Raw genomic sequence first — 20,041 nt, 5'->3', positions numbered from 1 at the left:
GGAATTCCCTGCCCAGTGAAGCAGTTGAGGCTACTTCATTGAATGTTTTTAAGGCAAGGATAGATAATTTTTATGAACATTAAAGGAATTAAGGGTTATGGTGAGCGGGAAGGTTAGGGGAGCTGAGTCCACGAAAAGATCAGCCATGATCTTAGTGAATGGCAGAGCAGGCTCGAGGAGCCAGATGGCCTACTCCTAGTTCTTATGTTCTTATGAAACAAGACAATTAATAGACAGTTATAAATAACCTGGCTGAAATTATATGAAAAAGTCAGCTATCGGGGTGGCACGATAGCACAGTGATTAGCACTGCTGCTTCACAGTGCCAGGGACCCGGGTTTGATTCCCGGCTTGGGTCACTGTGTGGAGTTTGCACATTCTCCCCGTGTCTATGTGGGTTTCCTCCGGGTGCTCCGGTTTCCTCCCACAATGTGAAAGACATGCTGGTTCGGTGGATTGACTCAAATAGGTACCGGATTGTGGCGACTATGGGAATTTCACAGTAACTTCATTGCAGTGTTAATGTAAGCCTTACTTGTGACTTATGAATAAACTTTACTTTAAACTTTACTCAACAGCAGTAAGAGAGGATTGGATAGTAAACAGAGGCATCTATGTTCCCTTTGGAATCAAGAGCAGGCAGGTCAGCTAATCAATTTTGGGTGTGATCAAAAGAGCCAAAGCTCTCAGAGTGCAGACATGTTTCTTTGTCATACAATAGCTGTATTGACCTAATTTTATGCATTCAGAACAATTCAAAACTCTTCAATGTAGAAATACTTTTTCTGTGTTACTATACTGCACTGTTAGACAGTCCTAATGGTCAAAGTAAGTGAACAACACTCCTTGAGCAAGCAGGGAGGTTGTGTGCTAGCCTTTCTTGACTGGACAGTAATATGATGTCTGTGGATTGGTGATTGGTTTGGCAAAATGTAGTGGTTTTGAATGATAGAAAGAGATACAAAAAGGGGTTATAGACAGACAAAGATAGAAGACATCAGGAAGAGAGACACTCATGTTTGAGCCTCTCGGTTGCTGTAGAGTAAAGGAGACACAAGTTCTGCTTTTTCATGAAATACCTTTATTTCTTTGATCCAACTTCACACACTATTCTCCACCAACACAATAGTGCCACCTTATATATCAGGGACTTCTACTGAATAATTGACATCAAATTAAGCCTTAATTGGAAGGTCTGTTAACCCATTCCTAACAACTCAGACAATGGCACCAAGGGCTTGAGTCAGAGAATGAAGTCAAAAGACACTAAGGACAGACTGGGGACATGGGTGAAAGGATGCTGACCTGTTTTTGTCATTGTAACTTCTATCACAGGCATAATGGGGAAATAATAATGCACTGAAAACACTTGCTCAGATGCTGTAATGCATCAAATTTTACTTGTACTGTATTAAGTTGAATCACTGCCTCCAATACATATCAACGGCAAACCATTTGGATATTAGAGTTTATCAAAACCCAAAGTCCCACATTACAACAGTGACTACACTACAACAATACTTGATTGTTTGTAAAATACTTTGGACCATCTTGAAGTCAGTATATAAATCTAAATTATTTCTTTACGGGATCATTTACACCCACTGAATGTGCAGGAGCCCCGTTCAAAGAACAACATATCTGACATGCACAAGTCCCGTAGCACTGCACTGGAGTATCAATTTGAGATTAAATGCTCAAATCCCAGAACAGGGAGAGTGAACCCACTGCCTTCTCAGAGGTGAGAAAAACACCAACAGCGCAATGCCAACAAATTTGGAAACTGAATGCAGTGTATGCTGTCATTGCTTCAAGATTTTATCCAGGCATTGCGAAAGGTTGCACAAAGTAGAAATATGACGCTCTGGGAAAAGATCAGCTCCTACTTGGGAATTCTGTTTACCCAATTGTAAGAAAGTGAAGAATTCAATTTGAAGTATATTATGTAAATATAGAGAGGCTTAGGCCAAATGCACAACAATCACAAAATTAGTTAGACATTTTTTGTAAAACAGCATAAACTATTACTACAAGTGTTTAGAAAAACAATTACATGTGCAATTAAGTTATAAGGACCCTTATAATTATCATCCAGCCTTTGCATTATCATGCTAAATAATTTCAAAGAAGTTTAGAGGATTTTTTTGTTGTGTGGAGTGGTGGATAAGTCAACTAGACTCCCACTTAAATGGACTCCCGCTATAATGGTTCCTGAACTAACACATTTGGAAGAGATTGATGAGTATCTGGAGCTGAGGTTGTAAGAGTATGTTGAAACAGCATTGATTACGCGGAATGTGACAAGTCTGAGTTGTGGGACTTTGTTGATTCCCTGCCAAGGAAAAAAAAAATCAAGTTCTGTAATACAAAGCCAAAATGCAGATGCTGGAAATTTGAAATAAATATGAAACATTGGAAACACGCAGTGGTTGGAATTTTCTGGCTGTCGGTGCACTCTCATCGCGTCACGGGTTTCCTGGCAGTGAAGGATGCATTCAATGGGAAACCTCAATGACAAGTTCAGAGTATCCCTTGCTGGCCAATGGTGGGCTGCCTCCCCTGCCGCGAAACACGCAGCAGGTTGTGTGGAAAAGCCCGCCCAGTTTCTGTGGAGAAACAGACTTAACTTTTCAGGTCTGTGTCCTTTTGTTAGAACAGTAAGAAGTCTCACAACACCAGGTTAAAGTCCAACAGGTTTATTTGGTAGCACAAGCTTTCAGAGTGTCACTCCTTCTTTAGGTGAAGAAGGAGCGAGACTCCGAACGCTTGTGCTACCAAATAAGCCTGTTGGACTTTAACCTGGTGTTAGAACATAGAACAGTACAGCACAGAACAGGCCCTTCGGCCCACGATGTTGTGCCGAGCTTTGTCTGAAACCCAGATCAAGCTATTTCACTCCCTATCATCCCGAAGTACTCCATGTGCCTATCCAATAGCTTCTTAAATGTTCCTAAAGTTTCTGACTCCACTATCCCTGCAGGCAGTCCATTCCACACCCCAACCACTCTGAGTAAAAAACCCACCTCGGACATCCTTCCTATATCTCCCACCATGAACCCTATAGTTATGCCCCCTAGTTACCGCTCCATTCACCCGAGGAAATAGTCTTTGAACGTTCACTCTATCTATCCCCCTCATCATCTTATAAACCTCTATCAAGTCTCCTCTCAACCTCCTCCGCTTCAAAGAGAAAAGCCCAAGTTCCCTCAACCTTTCCTCATAAGACCTACCCTCCAAACCAGGCAGCATCTTGGTAAATTTCCTTTGCACTCTTTCCAGTGTCTCCACATCCTTCTTGTAGTGAGGTGACCAGAACTGCACACAATATTCCAAATGTGGTCTCACCAAGGCCTGTACAGTTGCAGCATAACCCCACGGCTCTTAAACTCCAACCCCCTGTTAATGAATGCCAACACACTATAGGCCTTCTTCACGGCTCTATACACTTGAGTGGCAACCTTCAGAGATCTATGGATATGAACCCCAAGATCTCTCTGTTCCTCCACATTCTTCAGAACCCTACCTTTGACCCTGTAATCCATATTTAAATTTGTCCTACCAAAATGAATCACCTCGCATTTGTCAGGGTTAAACTCCATCTGCCATTTTTCAGCCCAGCTCTGCATCCTATCTATATCTCTTTGCAGCCTACAACAGCCCTCCACCTCATACACTACTCCACCAATCTTGGTGTCATCAGCAAATTTACTGATCCACCCTTCAGCCCCCTCCTCCAAGTCATTTATAAAAATTACAAATAGCAGAGGACCAAGCACTGATCCCTGTGGCACTCCGCTGGTAACCGGTTTCCAGTCCGAAAATTTTCCATCCACCACCACCCTCTGTCTTCTGTTAGATAGCCCGTTACCTATCCAATCGGCCAAACTTCCCTCCATCCCACACATCCTTACTTTCTTCATAAGCCGACCATGGGGGACTTTATCAAACGCCTTACTAAAATCCATGTATATGACATCAACTGCACTACCTTCATCTACACACTTAGTTACCTCCTCAAAAAATTCTATCAAATTTGTGAGGCAAGACTTGCCCTTCACAAATCCGTGCTGACTATCCCGGATTAAGCTGCATCTTTCTAAATGGTCGTAAATCCTATCCCTAAGGACCTTTTCCATCAACTTACCAACCACCGAAGTAAGACTAACCGGTCTATAATTACCAGGGTCATTTCTATTCCCTTTCTTAAACAGAGGAACAACATTCGTCACTCTCCAGTCCTCTGGCACCATCCCCGTGGACAATGAGGACGCAAAGATCAAAGCCAAAGGCTCTGCTATCTCATCCCTTGCCTCCCAAAGAATCCTAGGATATATTTCATCAGGCCCAGGGGACTTATCAACTTTCAGTTTATTCAAAATTGCTAGTACATCTTCCCTCCGAACATCTACTTCCACCAGCCTATCAGCCTGTGACACCCTCTCTTCCTCAAAAACATGGCCCCTCTCCTTGGTGAACACCGAAGAAAAGTATTCATTCATCACCTCTCCTATCTCTTCTGACTCCATGCACAAATTCCCACTGCCGTCCTTGACCGGCCCCAGCCTCACCCTGGTCATTCTTTTATCCCTCACATAAGAGTAAAAAGCCTTGGGGTTTTCCTTGATCCGACCCGCCAAGGACTTCTCATGCCCCCTCCTAGCTCTCCTAAGCCCCTTTTTCAGCTCATTTCTTGCTAACTTGTAACCCTCCATCGAGCCAACTGAACCTTGTTTTCTCAACCTCACATACGCTTCCTTCTTCCTCTTGACAAGACATTCCACCTCTTTTGTGAACCATGGTTCCCTCCCTCGGCCATTTTCTCTCTGCCTGGCAGGGACATACCTATCAAGGACACGCAGTATTTGTTCCTTGAAAAGGTTCCATTTATCATTAGTGCCTTTGCCTGACAATTTTTGTTCCCATCCTATGCTTCCTAATTCCCGCCTGATTACATCATAATTACCTCTCCCCCAATTGTAAACTATGCCCTGCCGTATGGCCCTCTCCCTCTCCATTGCAATAACAAAAGACACCGAATTATGGTCACTATCTCCAAAGTGCTCTCCCACAACCAAATCCAACACTTGGCCTGGTTCATTTCCCATTACCAAATCCAATGTGGCCCCACCTCTTGTCGGCTTATCCACATATTGTGTCAGGAACCCCTCCTGCACACACTGCACAAAAACTGCCCCATCCGAACTATTCGACCTATAAAGGTTCCAATCAATATTTGGAAGGTTAAAGTCCCCCATGACAACTACCCTGTGACCTCCACACCTATCCATAATCTGCTTAGCAATTTCTTGCTCCACATCTCTATTACTATTTGGGGGCCTATAGTAAACTTCTAACAACGTGACTGCCTTTCTGCAGCCGTTACACTCTCCTTGATTAACAGTGCCACTCCTCCACCTCTTTTACCAGCTACCCTACACTTACTGAAACATCTATACCCCGGAACTTCCAACAACCATTCCTGTCCTTGTTCTACCCATGTCTCCGTAATGGCCACAATATCGTAGTCCCAAGTGCCAATCCACGCCCCAAGTTCACCTATCTTATTTCGGATGCTCCTTGCATTGAAGTAGACACACTTCAACCCACCTTCTTGTCTGCTGGTACCCATCTTTGACCATGATACCCTTCCCAGTACCTCATTACACTCACTGACCTCCGGACTACAACTCCTTTTCCCATCACCCTGACAAATTAGTTTAAACCCCCCCGAAGAGCCGTAGCAAATTTCCCTCCCAAGATATTGGTGCCCCTCTGGTTCAGGTGCACCCCGTCCTGTTGGTACAGGTCCCACCTTCCCCAGAAAGTGTTCCAATTATCCACATAGCTGAAACCCTCCCTCCTATACCATCCCTGCATCCATGTGTTTAACTGCACTCTCTCCCTGTTCCTCAACTTGCTATCCCGTGGCACCGGCAACATACCAGAGATGACTTCTTACTGTGCTTACCCCCGTCCAACGCTGGCATCTCCACATCCTTTTGTAGAACAGCAACATTTTACATAGAAACAGGGTTAAAATGATCAGAGAGGCAGAGAAAGCGGAGGTGGGTGGTGGGGTTAGTGCAGAAAAAAAGAAAGAACGAAAGGGATGCTCCGATAGCAGTTAAGGCAGAAACAATTAAATAACAAAAAGGATGATGGTGCAAAGTAGAAGAGATATGAGACAAGTAAAGAAACAAAACATGGGTCTAGAGGAAAATGATTGCGAGTCGAATTTATGTAGAAAACTCTTTCCCTATTTTGTTGACAGCAACTGTTGGTAATGTTATTCCCATTTGCACCTCTTTACTTCACCTGTTATCATCTCCTTTCGTCTTACATTGCTTTATAATAAGATGTCAGCTGTGGATCAGTATGTTGTGCTCAGGATGTTGTTGGTTGAAGCCTTGCTTGAGTACGAAGGTTGAAGACATTGGCACTCAGTGCAGTTCGGATGAAGTTTTGCACTAGTAGGAGGTGAAATGAGACATTAAACTTGTCTGCTCTCTCATAAAAGATCCCATAAAGTTATTCAAAGAACAGCTGGGAAGGTCTCCCCGGTGCCTTGGCCAATATTTATTCCTTAATCAACATAACTGAAACAAATTATCAGCTCGTTATTACATTGCTTTAGGTGGGATCCTGCTGTGTGCAAATTGGTTGCTGCATTCCCCCAAGTTACAACTGTGACTATGTCATACTTCACTAGCTTTAAAGTGTTTTGGGACATCCTGAGGTAAAGGACACAATATAAATTGTGCGGCACGGGGACACAGTGGTTAACATTGCTGCTTCACAGTGCTAGGGACCCGAGTTCAATTCCGGTCTTGGGTGACTGTCTGTGTGGAGTTTGCATGTTCCCTGTGTGTCTGCGTGGGTTTCTTCCCACACTCCAAAGATACGCGGGTTAGGTGGATTGGCCATAATAAATTGTCCCTTAGTGTTAGGGGGATTAGCAGGGTAAATATGTGGGATTATGGGGATAGGGCATGGGTGGGATTGTTGTCGGTGCAGGTTTGATGGGCTGAATGGCCTCCTTCTGTACTGTGGGGATTCTATGAAATTTAAGTCTTCCTTCCTTTTTCTTATAATTTCATCTTCACACTGGTATTTATTTATAAAATTGTATTATCAAGATAATAAGCTAACAATGCATTACAAATATCACCATCTATTAACAGAATAGCACAGGGCTTACCTGCAACATTGGACAAACAATCATTAAATTACTCTGTTCACGTCACTTGGAAGATATTGGTTAGCCACATCTTCTGACGACTTACCAGATTGGAAACTATTTCCAAATATGGTAAAGTTTATTTATTAGTAAAGTTTATTTATTAGTCACAAGTAAGGCTGACATTAACACTGCAATGAAGTTACTGTGAAATTCCCCTAGTCGTCACAGTCCGGCGCCTGTTCAGGTCAATGCACCTAACCAGCACGTCTTTCATAATGTGGGAGGAAACCAGAGCACCCGGAGGAAACCCACACAGATACGGGGAGAACGTGCAAACTCCACACAGACAGTGACCCAAGCCAGGAATCGAACCCGGGTCCTCGGCGCTGTGAAGCAGCAGTGCTAACCACTGTGCAACCGTGCCATGGTCATGTGGTATCATTAACAACTCAGGTCATCAGATATAAAGACGGAGTGAACCATTCGATTAATATCATGCAAAACATGCCTCGTGTCACCTCCATTCTTACTGCTGTGGAATTGGCCCTTTTCTGTTGCTGATTCAGGTCAACCATAAAACTGCAAGGCTCAGTAATATAGTTATTAATAAAAACATTCCAATACTGAGTTACTTATAAACCAGAAACATTTTTAATTAATGCAATGCTAATAGCAGCTGAGTTTATGTTGAAAAAAGTCAGCAACAAATTATTGTTCACCATATTTGATTAATCCTAATGATTATGCTAATTAATGTTTGACTGCTATTAAAATGTCTATATTGAACTGTCTCCATCAATATAGCCATGATGTGGAGATGCCGGCATTGGACTGGGGTAGGCAGGAGTGTTCTCTTCCTGTTCGGGAACACTGCAGCAGTCACGGGCATTCAGCCTCTGATCTTCGGGTAAGCGTTCTGCAAGGCGGCCTTCACGACACACGACAACGCAGAATCGCTGAGCAGAAACTGATAGCCAACTTCCGCACACACGAGGACGGCCTCAACTGGGATCTTGGGTTCATGTCACATTATCTGTAACCCCCACCACTTGCCTGGGCTTGCAAAATCTCACTAACTGTCCTGGCTGGAGACAATACACATCTCTTTAACCTGTGCTTAACCCTCTCTCCACTCACATTGACTGTACCTTTAAGACTCGATTACCTGTAAAGACTCGCATTCCAACCATTATCTTGTAAATTGAGTTTGTGTCTTTATATGCCCTGTTTGTGAACACGACTCCCACTCACCTGACGAAGGAGCAGCGCTCCGAAAGCTTGTGGCTTGTGCTACCAAATAAACCTGTTGGACTTTAACCTGGTGTTGTGAGACTTCTTACTGTCCATTAATATAACCAGTAGAACATTCTGGAATTTTGTGTCAGCCATGGCTTAGTTACTATTCTGACCGCTGAATAAGAAGGTTGTGGATTCAAGTCCTATTCCAAGAGTTGAGCGCAATAATCTTGGCTAAGACCCCAGAGCAGTGCTGTGGGAGTGTTGCATTGTGAGAGGTGCTGTTGTTTGGATAAGACAACAAACCGAGGTCCCATCCACCACCTCTCAAGTAGATGGAAAAGATCCATGGTATTATTCAATATTTAATCAATATTTATCTCTCAACCAATATAAAAAAAACGTTATTAGATCATTATCACAGTGCTGTTTGTGGGAGTTTGTTGTGTGCAAATTAGTTGCCAAGTTTCCTACATTACAATAATAACTTCAAAAAGTACTTAAATGACGCTTTTTGCAACATCAGAAAGATACATGATGGGTTAATGTAGCAGGTGAAACTCTTACCCTGAATCTTGGCCCAACTTTATACCTCAATCCACATCACTAAAACAGGTTACCTAGTGATTCTTACATTTCTGTGTGAAAATTGGCTGGCATTTTGCTGATATTATAACAGCGACTGCACTTCAAAAAGTAATTAATTAGCTGCAAAGTGCTTTGGGTCGTCCTAAGGTCATGAAAGGTATTACGAAATGCAATAAAAGTAAAATACCGCAGATGCTAGAATCCTGAAATAAAAACCGAAAATGTTTGAAATTCTCAGCAGGTCTGGCAGCATTTGTGGAGGGGGAACAGAGTTAATGTTTCAAGTCCAATATACAAGTTCATTTGTCAGAATTGGTATAAGATGACTCCTTTAGACCATTAACTAAAAGGTGAATAATATGAAATGGCCCCTTTATATCACATTGACAAAAGGCTGCATTACCTAAAAGGTGAAGAATTTATTGAACAAGAATGAATGGTCATCGAAGTTAACCGACAGAGGGGAGCAGGAAGACGAAAGCTCAATAAAACAACTCTAAAATGTTTGGGAATTCAGTGGATTATGAGCAGGAGAATTAAGTAGAGAATTTCGGGAGATAGCTGTTCAAACATGTAACTATTCACACCCACATAGTTATGTGTAATCCTCAATACTTACTTCTAGTTGGTCTGCAATACCATCCCACAATTGTGGAATATATTATCAGTGTAATGAGCTAATGTCTCTGGCTTGACGTAAGGCTTTGTATATCAACTTGCATTTCCTTGGCCTTGTGTGTGTGTGTATAATCAGTTCCAATAATAATAAGGTATTGTATTTGTCACAAATAAGAAAGTAAAAAGTAATTCAAGATCAAACTTGTGATTGGCAGCAACACCAAGGGATGGATTTTACGACCATAAATTGGGCCATAAAATTGGCCTCCCTGTGTGAACACAAAATACGGCGAGATAATATGTCCAGCAATACCATGCCATTGTCAGATATTACCGAAGGTCAGGGCTGGTTGGGAGTAGCATGAGGGAAAGAAAATGGAACTGGAGCAGCCTGGGGGAAGGGCAATAGTCAGGGGCGGTGCAAGGGGCAGGTGTACAATCAGCCCTGTGAGGGGCAAGTGTTTGGTCGCAATGGGGATGATGGAAGTGGTTTGAGTGGCAAGGCAATGGTTGGTGGCATGAGGGACAGGGGACAGTCAGGAATAGCATGAAGGGCAGAAGTTGGCCAGGAACAGTGCGAGGGGAAGGGGAGGGTGTAAAGGGCAGGTGTTGGTTGGGAGAGGGTAATAATCAGGAAAGATGTGAGGAGCAAAGGGTGGCTGGGAGTAGAATGTGGGGCTGGGAGATACTTGGGAGCAATGTGTGGCAGGGGGTTGGGAGCAATGGGGCAGCGAGAGGGGGCAATGTGGGTTGCTGGTGATACTTGGGAGCAATGGGGCAGGGGTTGGCTGGCAGTGAAGGGTAGGGGGTTGGTCAAGTGCAGGGGACGGCTGGAGGTGGTGCAACTGGCTAGAAGAGTTGTTGGAGGGTGTTAGGAACTAGATCAGAAAGTCCAAAGTTCATTATGAAATTAGCCTAGACCCCAACTTTTTTGATTTTGGCATTAGGATGAGCATAAAGTGTTTTGCTCCAGGTATGGATTTGATTAACCCACTCGGAAGTTTTTATAAAAACAAACTTTGTTTGACAACACATTAAAATATAACAAGAAATTAGCATAATTTCTATCCATTGAAATGCCTAAACATGACCAAGTATATATTTCTTAACAGTTGTCTATCTCTATAGTTCCAATTTGAGCAATATCCCTATAGACATACATCCTCCTTCAAAACCAGTTTGCACCAAAAACAGATATGCTCACGTGGATGCTAGATGTCCAACCTTTTAACCCTTCTGGGCAGAGGTCTAGAAAGACACCTATCTTCTGACTCCCATACAGCAGCCTCCAGAGAAAGATCTAACTTCAAACAGGAGAACTTCAGAGAAAGAGACCTATTTTCCGGCAGATTCAAGTCTTCAATTTTCATAGAGAGAAAGAGCTACTTCTCTTTACAGCTCCCAAGCAGCAACTGAACTGGGTTTCTCGCTCTGAGCCAAGCTCTGCCCAGTCACATGACTTTTGCTGTCAAAACCCTAATCAAACCCCACTCTGAAAAACTCCAGAGGAAAACACTAACATAAAAAACCCTGCATTAGTCCAGATTAAAACAAACATTTCAGAAATTAAGATCAAATATGTTTCTGCAGTAACAATGGGGGATGCTGGCCATAGACAAAGTGGCACCGAGAAATTGAAGTGAATACAAAAAAGGCTTGCACAAGAAAAATGTACAAATACATTTCTTAAAGGCACAGCATTGTCACACTGGAAGGGCAGGGGACAGTGAGGAGCAGAGTAGCGGTCAGTGGTGGCATGAGGGGCAAAGGGACGCTTGGGGGCACAAGGGGTAGGGGGACAGTCAGGAGCAGTGCAAGGGATAGGGGGAACGATCAGATTTGGTCAGGAAGGAGACAGCTGGTAATGCCTCGAGGGGCAGTGGGATGGTCAAGAGCAGGCAAAAGGGGCAGCTGGATGAGGTGAAGGGTTCTGGGAGAGCCCCAAGTGTGAGGTGCAGGCAGGCGGGGGCGGGGGGGGGGAGGTCGGCGGAAGCAGGAGGAGAGGAAGGGGGCAGCGTGAGGGGGGGAAAAGGCAGCAAAGGGGGGCAGCGAGAGGGGGCAATGTGGGTTGCTGGTGATGGTGGTTGGGGCAGCACAAGGAGGGCAGCGTGAGCAGGGGGGGTGGGGGTGAACGGTCAGGGGCATCATGAGCGGGGGATACAGTTGGGGGCAGCGTGAACAGGGGGTGAGGGGTACAGTTGGGGGCAGCGCGAGCGGGGTGCTGGGGGGACAGTTGGAGGCAGCATGAGCTGGGGGTGGGGGGGACAGTTGGGGCAGCACGAGTAGTGGGGGTGGGGGGGACAGTCGGATGCAGTGCAAGGGGGGGGTGGGGTGGACATTTGGGGGGAGCGTTGGGGGCAATGCGAACGGGAGGGAACAGTTGGGGGCAGCGCAAGCGGGGGGGGGACAATTGAGTGCAGAGCGAGCAGGGGGTGGCAGTTGGGAGCAACGCAAGTGGTGGGGAGAATTGGGAGCAGCGGGAGCAAGGGGGACAGTTGGGGGCAGCACGAGCGGGGGGACGGTTGGGGGCAGCGCGACCAGGGGAGACAGTTGGAGGCAGCGTGAGCGGGGGACAGTGCGAGCGGGGGGGACAGTTGGGGGCAGCGCGAGCAGGGGGGACAGTTGGGGGCAGCGTGAACAGGGGGGACAGTTGGGGGCAGCGCGAACAGGGGGGACAGTTGGGGGCAGCACAAATGGGGTGCCATGGGGACAGTTGGGGGCAGCGCGAGCAGGGATGGGGGGCAGCACGAGCGAGGGGGGACAGTTGGGGGCAGCGCGAGCGAGGGGGGACAGTTGGGGGCAGCGCGAGCGGGGGGTGGGTGGCGGGACAGTCAGGGGCAGTACGAGCGGGGAGGGGGACAGTTGGGGGCAGCGTGAGCGGGAGGGGGACAGGCCGAGCGGGTGGTGGGTGGGGGGACAGTTGGGGGCAGTGCGAGCGGGAGGGGGACGGTTGGGGACAGCGTGAGCGGGAGGGGGACAGTTGGGGGCAGTGCGAGCGGGAGGGGGACGGTTGGGGACAGCGTGAGCGGGAGGGGGACAGTTGGGGACAGCGTGAGCGGGAGGGGGACAGTTGGGGGCAGTGCGAGTGGGACGGGGACAGCGTGAGCAGCGAGGAGGACAATTGGGGGCAGAGCGAGTGGGGAGGGGGACAGTTGGGCGCAGCGCGAGCGAGGGGGTCAGTTGGGGGCAGTGCGAGCGGGGGGTTGGTTGGCGGGACAGTCGGGGGCGGTGCGAGCGGGGAGGGGACGGTTGGGGACAGCGTGAGCGGGAGGGGGACAGTTGGGGACAGCGTGAGCGGGAGGGGGACTGTTGGGGGCAGTGCGAGCGGGACGGGGACAGCGCGAGCAGCGAGGAGGACAATTGAGGGCAGAGCGAGTGGGGAGGGGGACAGTTGGGCGCAGCGCGAGCGGGGAGGGGGACAGTTGGGCGCAGCGCGAGCGGGGAGGGGGACAGTTGGGCGCAGCGCGAGCGGGGAGGGGGACAGTTGGGCGCAGCGCGAGCGGGGAGGGGGACAGTTGGGCGCAGCGCGAGCGGGGAGGGGGACAGTTGGGCGCAGCGCGAGCGGGGAGGGGGACAGTTGGGCGCAGCGCGAGCGGGGAGGGGGACAGTTGGGCGCAGCGCGAGCGGGGAGGGGGTCAGTTGGGCGCAGCGCGAGGCTGTTTTGAGGTCAGGCAGCGCGAGCGGCCGCCGGCCGGGAAGCGAATCAGCGCGAGCGCAGTCAGTCAGTCAGGCGGCAGTTGGCCGGGAGGCGGCGGAGTTGACGCTGGGCTCGGCTTGAAGAGAGTGAGAGAGAGAGAGGCAGAGAGTCCAGCCGCCGGCCGAGATACGTTCACAACAAGTTGGTGTTAAGCCTGTAAAACCGGCGCCGGTGCACCCGAGCCGATGGAGGAATTGCGGCCTAGCGGCCCCGGCATCGCGGCGCTGTTGCCCCCCGGTTTGCACGCGATCTATCAGGAGTGCAGGAGGCTTTACTCGGACCAGCCGAATCCGCTGCAAGTCACCGCCATCGTCAAGTACTGGTACGTCCCCTCCACAACCAACATCAGTTGGGCTTGAGCCCGTTTCCCAAGGCCCCAAGAAGAATAAGTTACTTTAAACAAATAAACAAAAAAGTTTTACTTCGGGGAGGATTTAAACGCAGATCTTTATTATTACTTTGGGTTTGCTGCTTAGATTTTTCTGCCCCCACCGCTCCCTCTTGTACTGCACTGATTTCTTTGTTGAAAAGTTTATGGCTGCTTCTTTTTTAAAAAAGTTTTCCTCTTTTTATGTTTCTGCTGGGGGGGCTACAGTGTTTACCCTTTTTCATCTCAACTACTTGCAGCGAATACAATCTGGACCGAAGTTTCTGCTTCAATTTAACCTTTTTTGGGAAGAAGTGAGTCTTTACTATTTCCACAGGGCTTTAAAGCAAACACGTACTTGCATGTGATGATAAATAAACAACTATAGTGTTACACAAACGTCTGAAGTTTGCTACGCATATTGTAACATCAGGCTTTTTATTTTGTTTGGAAATAACTTTTGTTTTGCGCCATTAAGCTGGTTTCAACTGCTCATGTGTCCTTTTAACAAAAAAGAGCTGTAGGATTTTCTAATCAACTTTTCTATACCACGAACAGTGCTGTCAACAAGTTATGTTTCTGTTTCGTGTCTAATATAACTTATCGTAACCACACCATCATAATTCTAACAAGTAATTTGTGAATTTGAAAATTAAAATTCATTGTTCACATTTTTCATCACTCGCAATGACCTAAATCTGATCATCTTCCAAAGAAGTTAGTCCCAAGATTGCGCTTCGAGAATTTTCTGTCTGACCTATTAGCATTTTTGCTGTAATTCTATTTATTTTTAAATGGCGAATTCATAGCACAATTTAGAAACATAGAATCTAGAAGCAGGAGTAGGCCATTCGGCCTTTCGAGTCTGCTCTGCCATTCATCTTGATCATGGAATTCAATATCCTGATTCCCCCTTCCTTCCTTCCATATCCCTTGATCCCTTTAGTCCCAAGAGCTATATCTAATTGCTTCTTGAAATCAGGCAACGTTTTGGCCTCAATTACATTCGGTGATAGTGAATTCCACACATTCACCACCCTCTGGGTGAAAATTTAATTTGCTTCAATTGGACTCTGCGCTTTTTTTCTTTTGCTGTGATAGTAATTTGGTAATTTTTAATTCTGTTCGATGCAGTTGAAATCTTGAATCTATTTACAAAGGAGATTTCAAAAAATTGGCTTTGAATTCTAAACTTCCATTTATTATAATTGACAATCCAGCTGTACATATGTTTTTTAGATAGAAATTTATGCTAAATTACCAAAAAAAGGTTGGCCTACGTAGTATATTGTACAGCACTTATGAAGTTAATGGAGGGATGTGTTCGCTGCATTTCAATAGATTTGCTTAAGTTAAAGTTTATTTATTAGCCACAAGTAAGGCTTACATTAACACTGCAATGAAGTTACTGTAAAATTCCCCCAATCATCACAGTCTGGTGCCTGTTCGGGTCAATGCATCTAGCCAGCACGTCTTTCAGAATGTGGGAGGAAACCCACGCAGACATGGGGAGAACGTCCAAACTCCACGCAGTCACCCAAGCCAGGAATCGAACCCGGGTCCCTGGCACTGTGAAGCAGCAGTGCTAGGCATTGTGAAGCAGCAGTGCTAACCACTGTGCTACTGTGCCGCCCATCTAGTGCAAGGATCACTTCTGGGTTAATGTTTGGAACATATTTTCCTAGACATGTCCATGTGATAACAGATCTGGATCTCTTGAGGCATTCCATTTTGAATTTTATTGTTCCCATATAATAAGACTTCCTACATAGCATACTCATTATTCATGTAGTTTTGGGTAATCTTACCATTTATAGGAAACGACACGAGTACAAGCAAAAGAATGTTGGGAAGTTTTGATTATTTTGGAAACATGCTGATTTCACAACATTACTATTGAACGTATACAGGAAAAATTGTAATGGAAGATTCTAACCTATAACTTGTACACCTGTCTGTCTCAATTTGTTATAGGTTAGAATCTTCCATTACAATTTTTCCTGTATACGTTCAATAGTAATGTTGTGAAATCAGCATGTTTCCAAAATAATCAAAACTTCCCAACATTCTTTTGCTTGTACTCGTGTCGTTTCCTATAAATGGTAAGATTACCCAAAACTACATGAATAATGAGTATGCTATGTAGGAAGTCTTATTATATGGGAACAATAAAATTCAAAATGGAATGCCTCAAGAGATCCAGATCTGTTATCACATGGACATGTCTAGGAAAATATGATTTTCCTCTTGCTGTTGGTGTCTGCTTTGTCTTTAATGCTCTGTTTCCTTTTTTCTTATCTCAAGGCCTAGAATGAGCACCTAGCTGCCAGACACCAAGGTCTTCCAGGTAGGGTAGTATAGATGAAAACTTCTTGTCTCATTAAAGAGACAGTTAGGTGGCATTTTGGGGCATTGTAAGCTTTTCTGGATGGATGAGTTAAGGTGAGCTGAATGACCTTCCCTGTCTTTCTTTATGTATTTGTGTGCAGTCTGTAATTGCTTCTAAGATTTTCAACTGACATGAGCAAGATCATGAATCCCCTTCTACTGTTTAGGAATGGAGAGTTACATGATAAAGAAAAATGACTGGACGGTTAACAGTGAAGGAAGGTAGCAAGAGACTGGTCAGGTAGTTAGAATGGTGAGAAATTGAATGACCACACCAAAATTATTGTTGCAATATTTAATTAACTACCTATTTTGAAAGTGAGAGTAATGAAAAATGTAAGTTTGCCCTATCCGGAGAGGTATTTCCTAAAGGAGGCAGTGGGTGGCAAGAAAGAGGTTATTAAGTTAACTTCGCTACAGTCAAACTGCAAAGTGGCAACCTGATGTGACATGTTGGTGATGTATGCTGATTGTATTAATGGTGCCAACAAAGTTTGTGGCAAGGAGTAAAATCCATGTTCACTGGAATTTCACTTCTTTCAGTGGTGTGGGTGTGAAGTGATCTTTGGATTTGGGCTATGACGAAGAGTCGTCCAGATTCGAAATGTTAATTCTGTTCTATGTCCATAGATGTTGTCAGACCTGCTGAAATTTTCCAACATCATCTGTTTTTGTAATCTTTGGATTAGTTCTACTACAAGTTTCCCTTCAATGCTCTTATTGCTGGAGGTTTCCTGGATAATAAAGGGAACAGTGCAAAAAACTTGAACTAAAGTTCTGAGGCTGGCAGCAGCTATTAATTTGCTACTGCTGATCTCCTGTTGACGACACTTAACATGGAATTGCAACTACAGGGTATATTTGATTTTTTAAAAATTGATTTATTATTGTCATGTATTGGTATACAGTGAAAAGTATTGTTTCTTGCACGCTATACAGACAAAGCATACCATTCATAGAATACATAGGAAAGGAAAGGCTGCAGAATGTAATGTTACAATCATAGGGTGTAAAGAAAAATCAACTTAACATAAGATAGGTCCATTCAACAGTCTGATGGCAGCAGAGAAGAAACTGTTCTTGAGTCGATTGGTACATGATCTCAGACCTTTGTATCTTTTTCCTGAAAGAAGAACGGTATGTCTAGGGTGCATGGGGTCCTTATTTATGCTGGCTGCTTTTCCGAGGCAGTGGGAAGTGTAGATGGAGTCAATGGATGGGAGGCTGGCTTGCGTGATGGACTGGGCTACTTTTACAATGCTCTGTAGTTTCTTGTGGTCTTGATCGGAACAGGAGCCATATTAAGCTGTGATACATCTGGAAAGGATGCTTTCTTTGGTGCATCTGCAAACATTAGTGAGAATCATAGCGGACATGCTAAATTTCCTTAGCCTCCTGAGAAAGTGGAGGCATTGGTGGGCTTTCTGAACTATAGTGTTGGCGTGTAGTACTAGTTGGTGGGCTTTCTTAACTATAGCATCTGTACTACTGATCTGTGCAGGTCAGCCATGTTCCAGCTTCAATTCTTTAGAATTAGGTGATTTCTGTCTGTTGTTGGTGATACAGTATTTGTCACAGCAGCCCAAAGCTGTGCACAAGTTGGCAAGAAACAGCTGGAGTTACTGTTTGGTAATAGTTAGAATAGTGAAATTTGGATAAGGAGAAGTTTCATGTAATCCCAAAGTCTATAGATTTCCAGTGCTTGAGTAGCAAAGGGATATTTGAATAAGTTACATTTAGGCTCAAATGACTCAACTTCTGTCTGTTATGAACATGATCTGAACTAATTTAGAACATAGAACAGTCCAGCACAGAACAGGCCCTTCGGCCCACGATGTTGTGCCGAGCTTTATCTGAAACCAAGATCAAGCTATCCCACTCCCTATCATCCTGGTGTGCTCCATGTGCCTATCCAATAACCGCTTAAATGTTCCTAAAGTGTCTGACTCCACTATCACTGCAGGCAGTCCATTCCACACCCCAACCACTCTCTGAGTAAAGAACCAACCTCGGACATCCTTCCTATATCTCTCACCATGAACCCTATAGTTATGCCCCCTTGTAATAGCTCCATCCACCCGAGGAAATAGTCTTTGAACGTTCACTCTATCTATCCCCTTCATCATTTTATAAACCTCTATTAAGTCTCCCCTCAGCCTCCTCCGCTCCAGAGAGAACAGCCCTAGCTCCCTCAACCTTTCCTCATAAGATCTACCCTCCAAACCAGGCAGCATCCTGGTAAATCTCCTCTGCACTCTTTCCAGCGCTTCCACATCCTTCTTGTAGTGAGGTGACCAGAACTGCACACAGTATTCCAAATGTGGTCTCACCAAGGTCCTGTATAGTTGCAGCATAACCCCACGGCTCTTAAACTCCAACCCCCTGTTAATAAAAGCTAACACACTATAGGCCTTCTTCACAGCTCTATCCACTTGAGTGGCAACCTTTAGAGATCTGTGGATATAGACCCCAAGATCTCTCTGTTCCTCCACAGTCTTCAGAACCCTACCTTTGACCCTGTAATCCACATTTAAATTAGTCCTACCAACATGAATCACCTCACATTTATCAGGGTTAAACTCCATTTGCCATTTTTCATCCCAGCTTTGCATCCTATCTATGTCTCTTTGCAGCCTACAACAGCCCCCCACATCATCCACTACTCCACCAATCTTGGTGTCATCAGCAAATTTACTGATCCACCTTCAGCCCCCTCCTCTAAGTCATTAATAAAAATCACAAAGAGCAGAGGATCAAGCACTGATCCCTGTGGCACTCCGCTAGCAACCTGCCTCCAATCCGAAAATTTTCCATCCACCACCACCCTCTGTCTTCGATCAGACAGCCAGTTACCTACCCATTCGGCCAACGTTCCCTCTATCCCACACCTCCTCACTTTCATCATAAGCCGACCATGGGGGACCTTATCAAACGCCGTACTAAAATCCATGTATATGACATCAACTGCCCTACCTTCATCAACACACTTAGTTTCCTCCTCAAAAAATTCAATCAAATTTGTGAGGCACGACTTGCCCTTCACGAATCCGTGCTGACTATCCCGGATTAATCTGCATCTTTCTAAATGGTCGTAAATCCCATCCCTAAGGACTTTTTCCATCAATTTACCAACCACCGAAGTAAGACTAACCGGTCTATAATTACGAGGATCATATCTATTCCCTTTCTTAAACAGAGGAACAACATTCGCCATTCTCCAGTCCTTTGGCACCATCCCCGTGGACAGCGAGGACCCAAAGGTCAAAGCCAAAGGCTCTGCAATCTCATCCCTTGCCTCCCAAAGAATCCTAGGATATATTTCATCAGGCCCAGGGGACTTATCGGCCTTCAGTGTATTCAAAACTGCCAGGACATCCTCCCTCCGAACATCTATTTCCTCCAGCCTATTAGCCTGTAACACCTTCTCTTCCTCAAAAACATGGCCCCTCTCCTTGGTGAACACTGAAGAAAAGTATTCATTCATCACCTCGCCTATCTCTACTGACTCCATACCCAAGTTCCCACTACTGTCCTTGACCGGCCCTAACCTCACCCTGGTCATTCTTTTATTCCTCACATAAGAGTAAATTTAGGAGTTTATTTTTATGTGAAGTAATCAAGGGTAGTCAGCATGGATTTAATGGAAGGTCATATCTGACTAACTTGATGGAATTTTTTGAAGAGGTAACAGGGAGGATTGATGAGGGTACCTCATTTGAATTAGTCTGTATAACTTTTGACTAGATCTCCCAGGGCAGACTGGTCGGAAAGGGAAAACCCCTGAGATCCATGGGAAAGTGGAAGTTGGATCCAAACCTGCATCAGTGGTGGAAAATGAAGGGAAATAGTTAACAGGTTTTTTTGGTTGACTGGAAGGTCGTTTACAGTGGAGTTCTGCAGAGCTCTGTATTGGTTCCTTTTTGTAATTTGTATCAATGATTAAAAAGTTTACAGATCATCCAAAAAT

The 20,041-nt window shown here is 45.3% G+C and overlaps 2 protein-coding genes across 7 annotated transcripts in view; one reads left to right on the top strand and one right to left on the bottom strand.

The window, feature by feature from the left end:
- Nucleotides 1-20,041, bottom strand: part of LOC144500377 (uncharacterized) — a 417,466-nt gene that overhangs the window by 201,290 nt on the left and 196,135 nt on the right. The gene's annotated exons all lie outside the window — the stretch shown is intronic.
- The window catches only part of sufu (suppressor of fused homolog (Drosophila)), a 138,385-nt gene continuing 131,629 nt past the window's right edge, over nt 13,286-20,041 (top strand). For 2 of the 6 annotated variants that reach the window (XM_078223128.1, XM_078223130.1), the window contains exon 1: nt 13,292-13,641. In XM_078223128.1, coding sequence (XP_078079254.1) covers nt 13,505-13,641 — 137 coding nt within the window. In that variant the 5' untranslated portion in view covers nt 13,292-13,504. Of the gene's footprint in view, nt 13,642-13,914; nt 14,001-15,990; nt 16,034-20,041 lie in introns of all 6 variants that reach the window. The other 4 variants (XM_078223132.1, XM_078223131.1, XM_078223133.1 and 1 more) reach the window with 4 other exon arrangements.

The sequence above is a fragment of the Mustelus asterias genome, chromosome 11 (assembly GCF_964213995.1).
Source record: "Mustelus asterias chromosome 11, sMusAst1.hap1.1, whole genome shotgun sequence".
Taxonomy (NCBI): Eukaryota; Metazoa; Chordata; class Chondrichthyes; order Carcharhiniformes; family Triakidae; genus Mustelus; species Mustelus asterias.
This window is presented reverse-complemented; position numbering and strand designations above follow the sequence as displayed.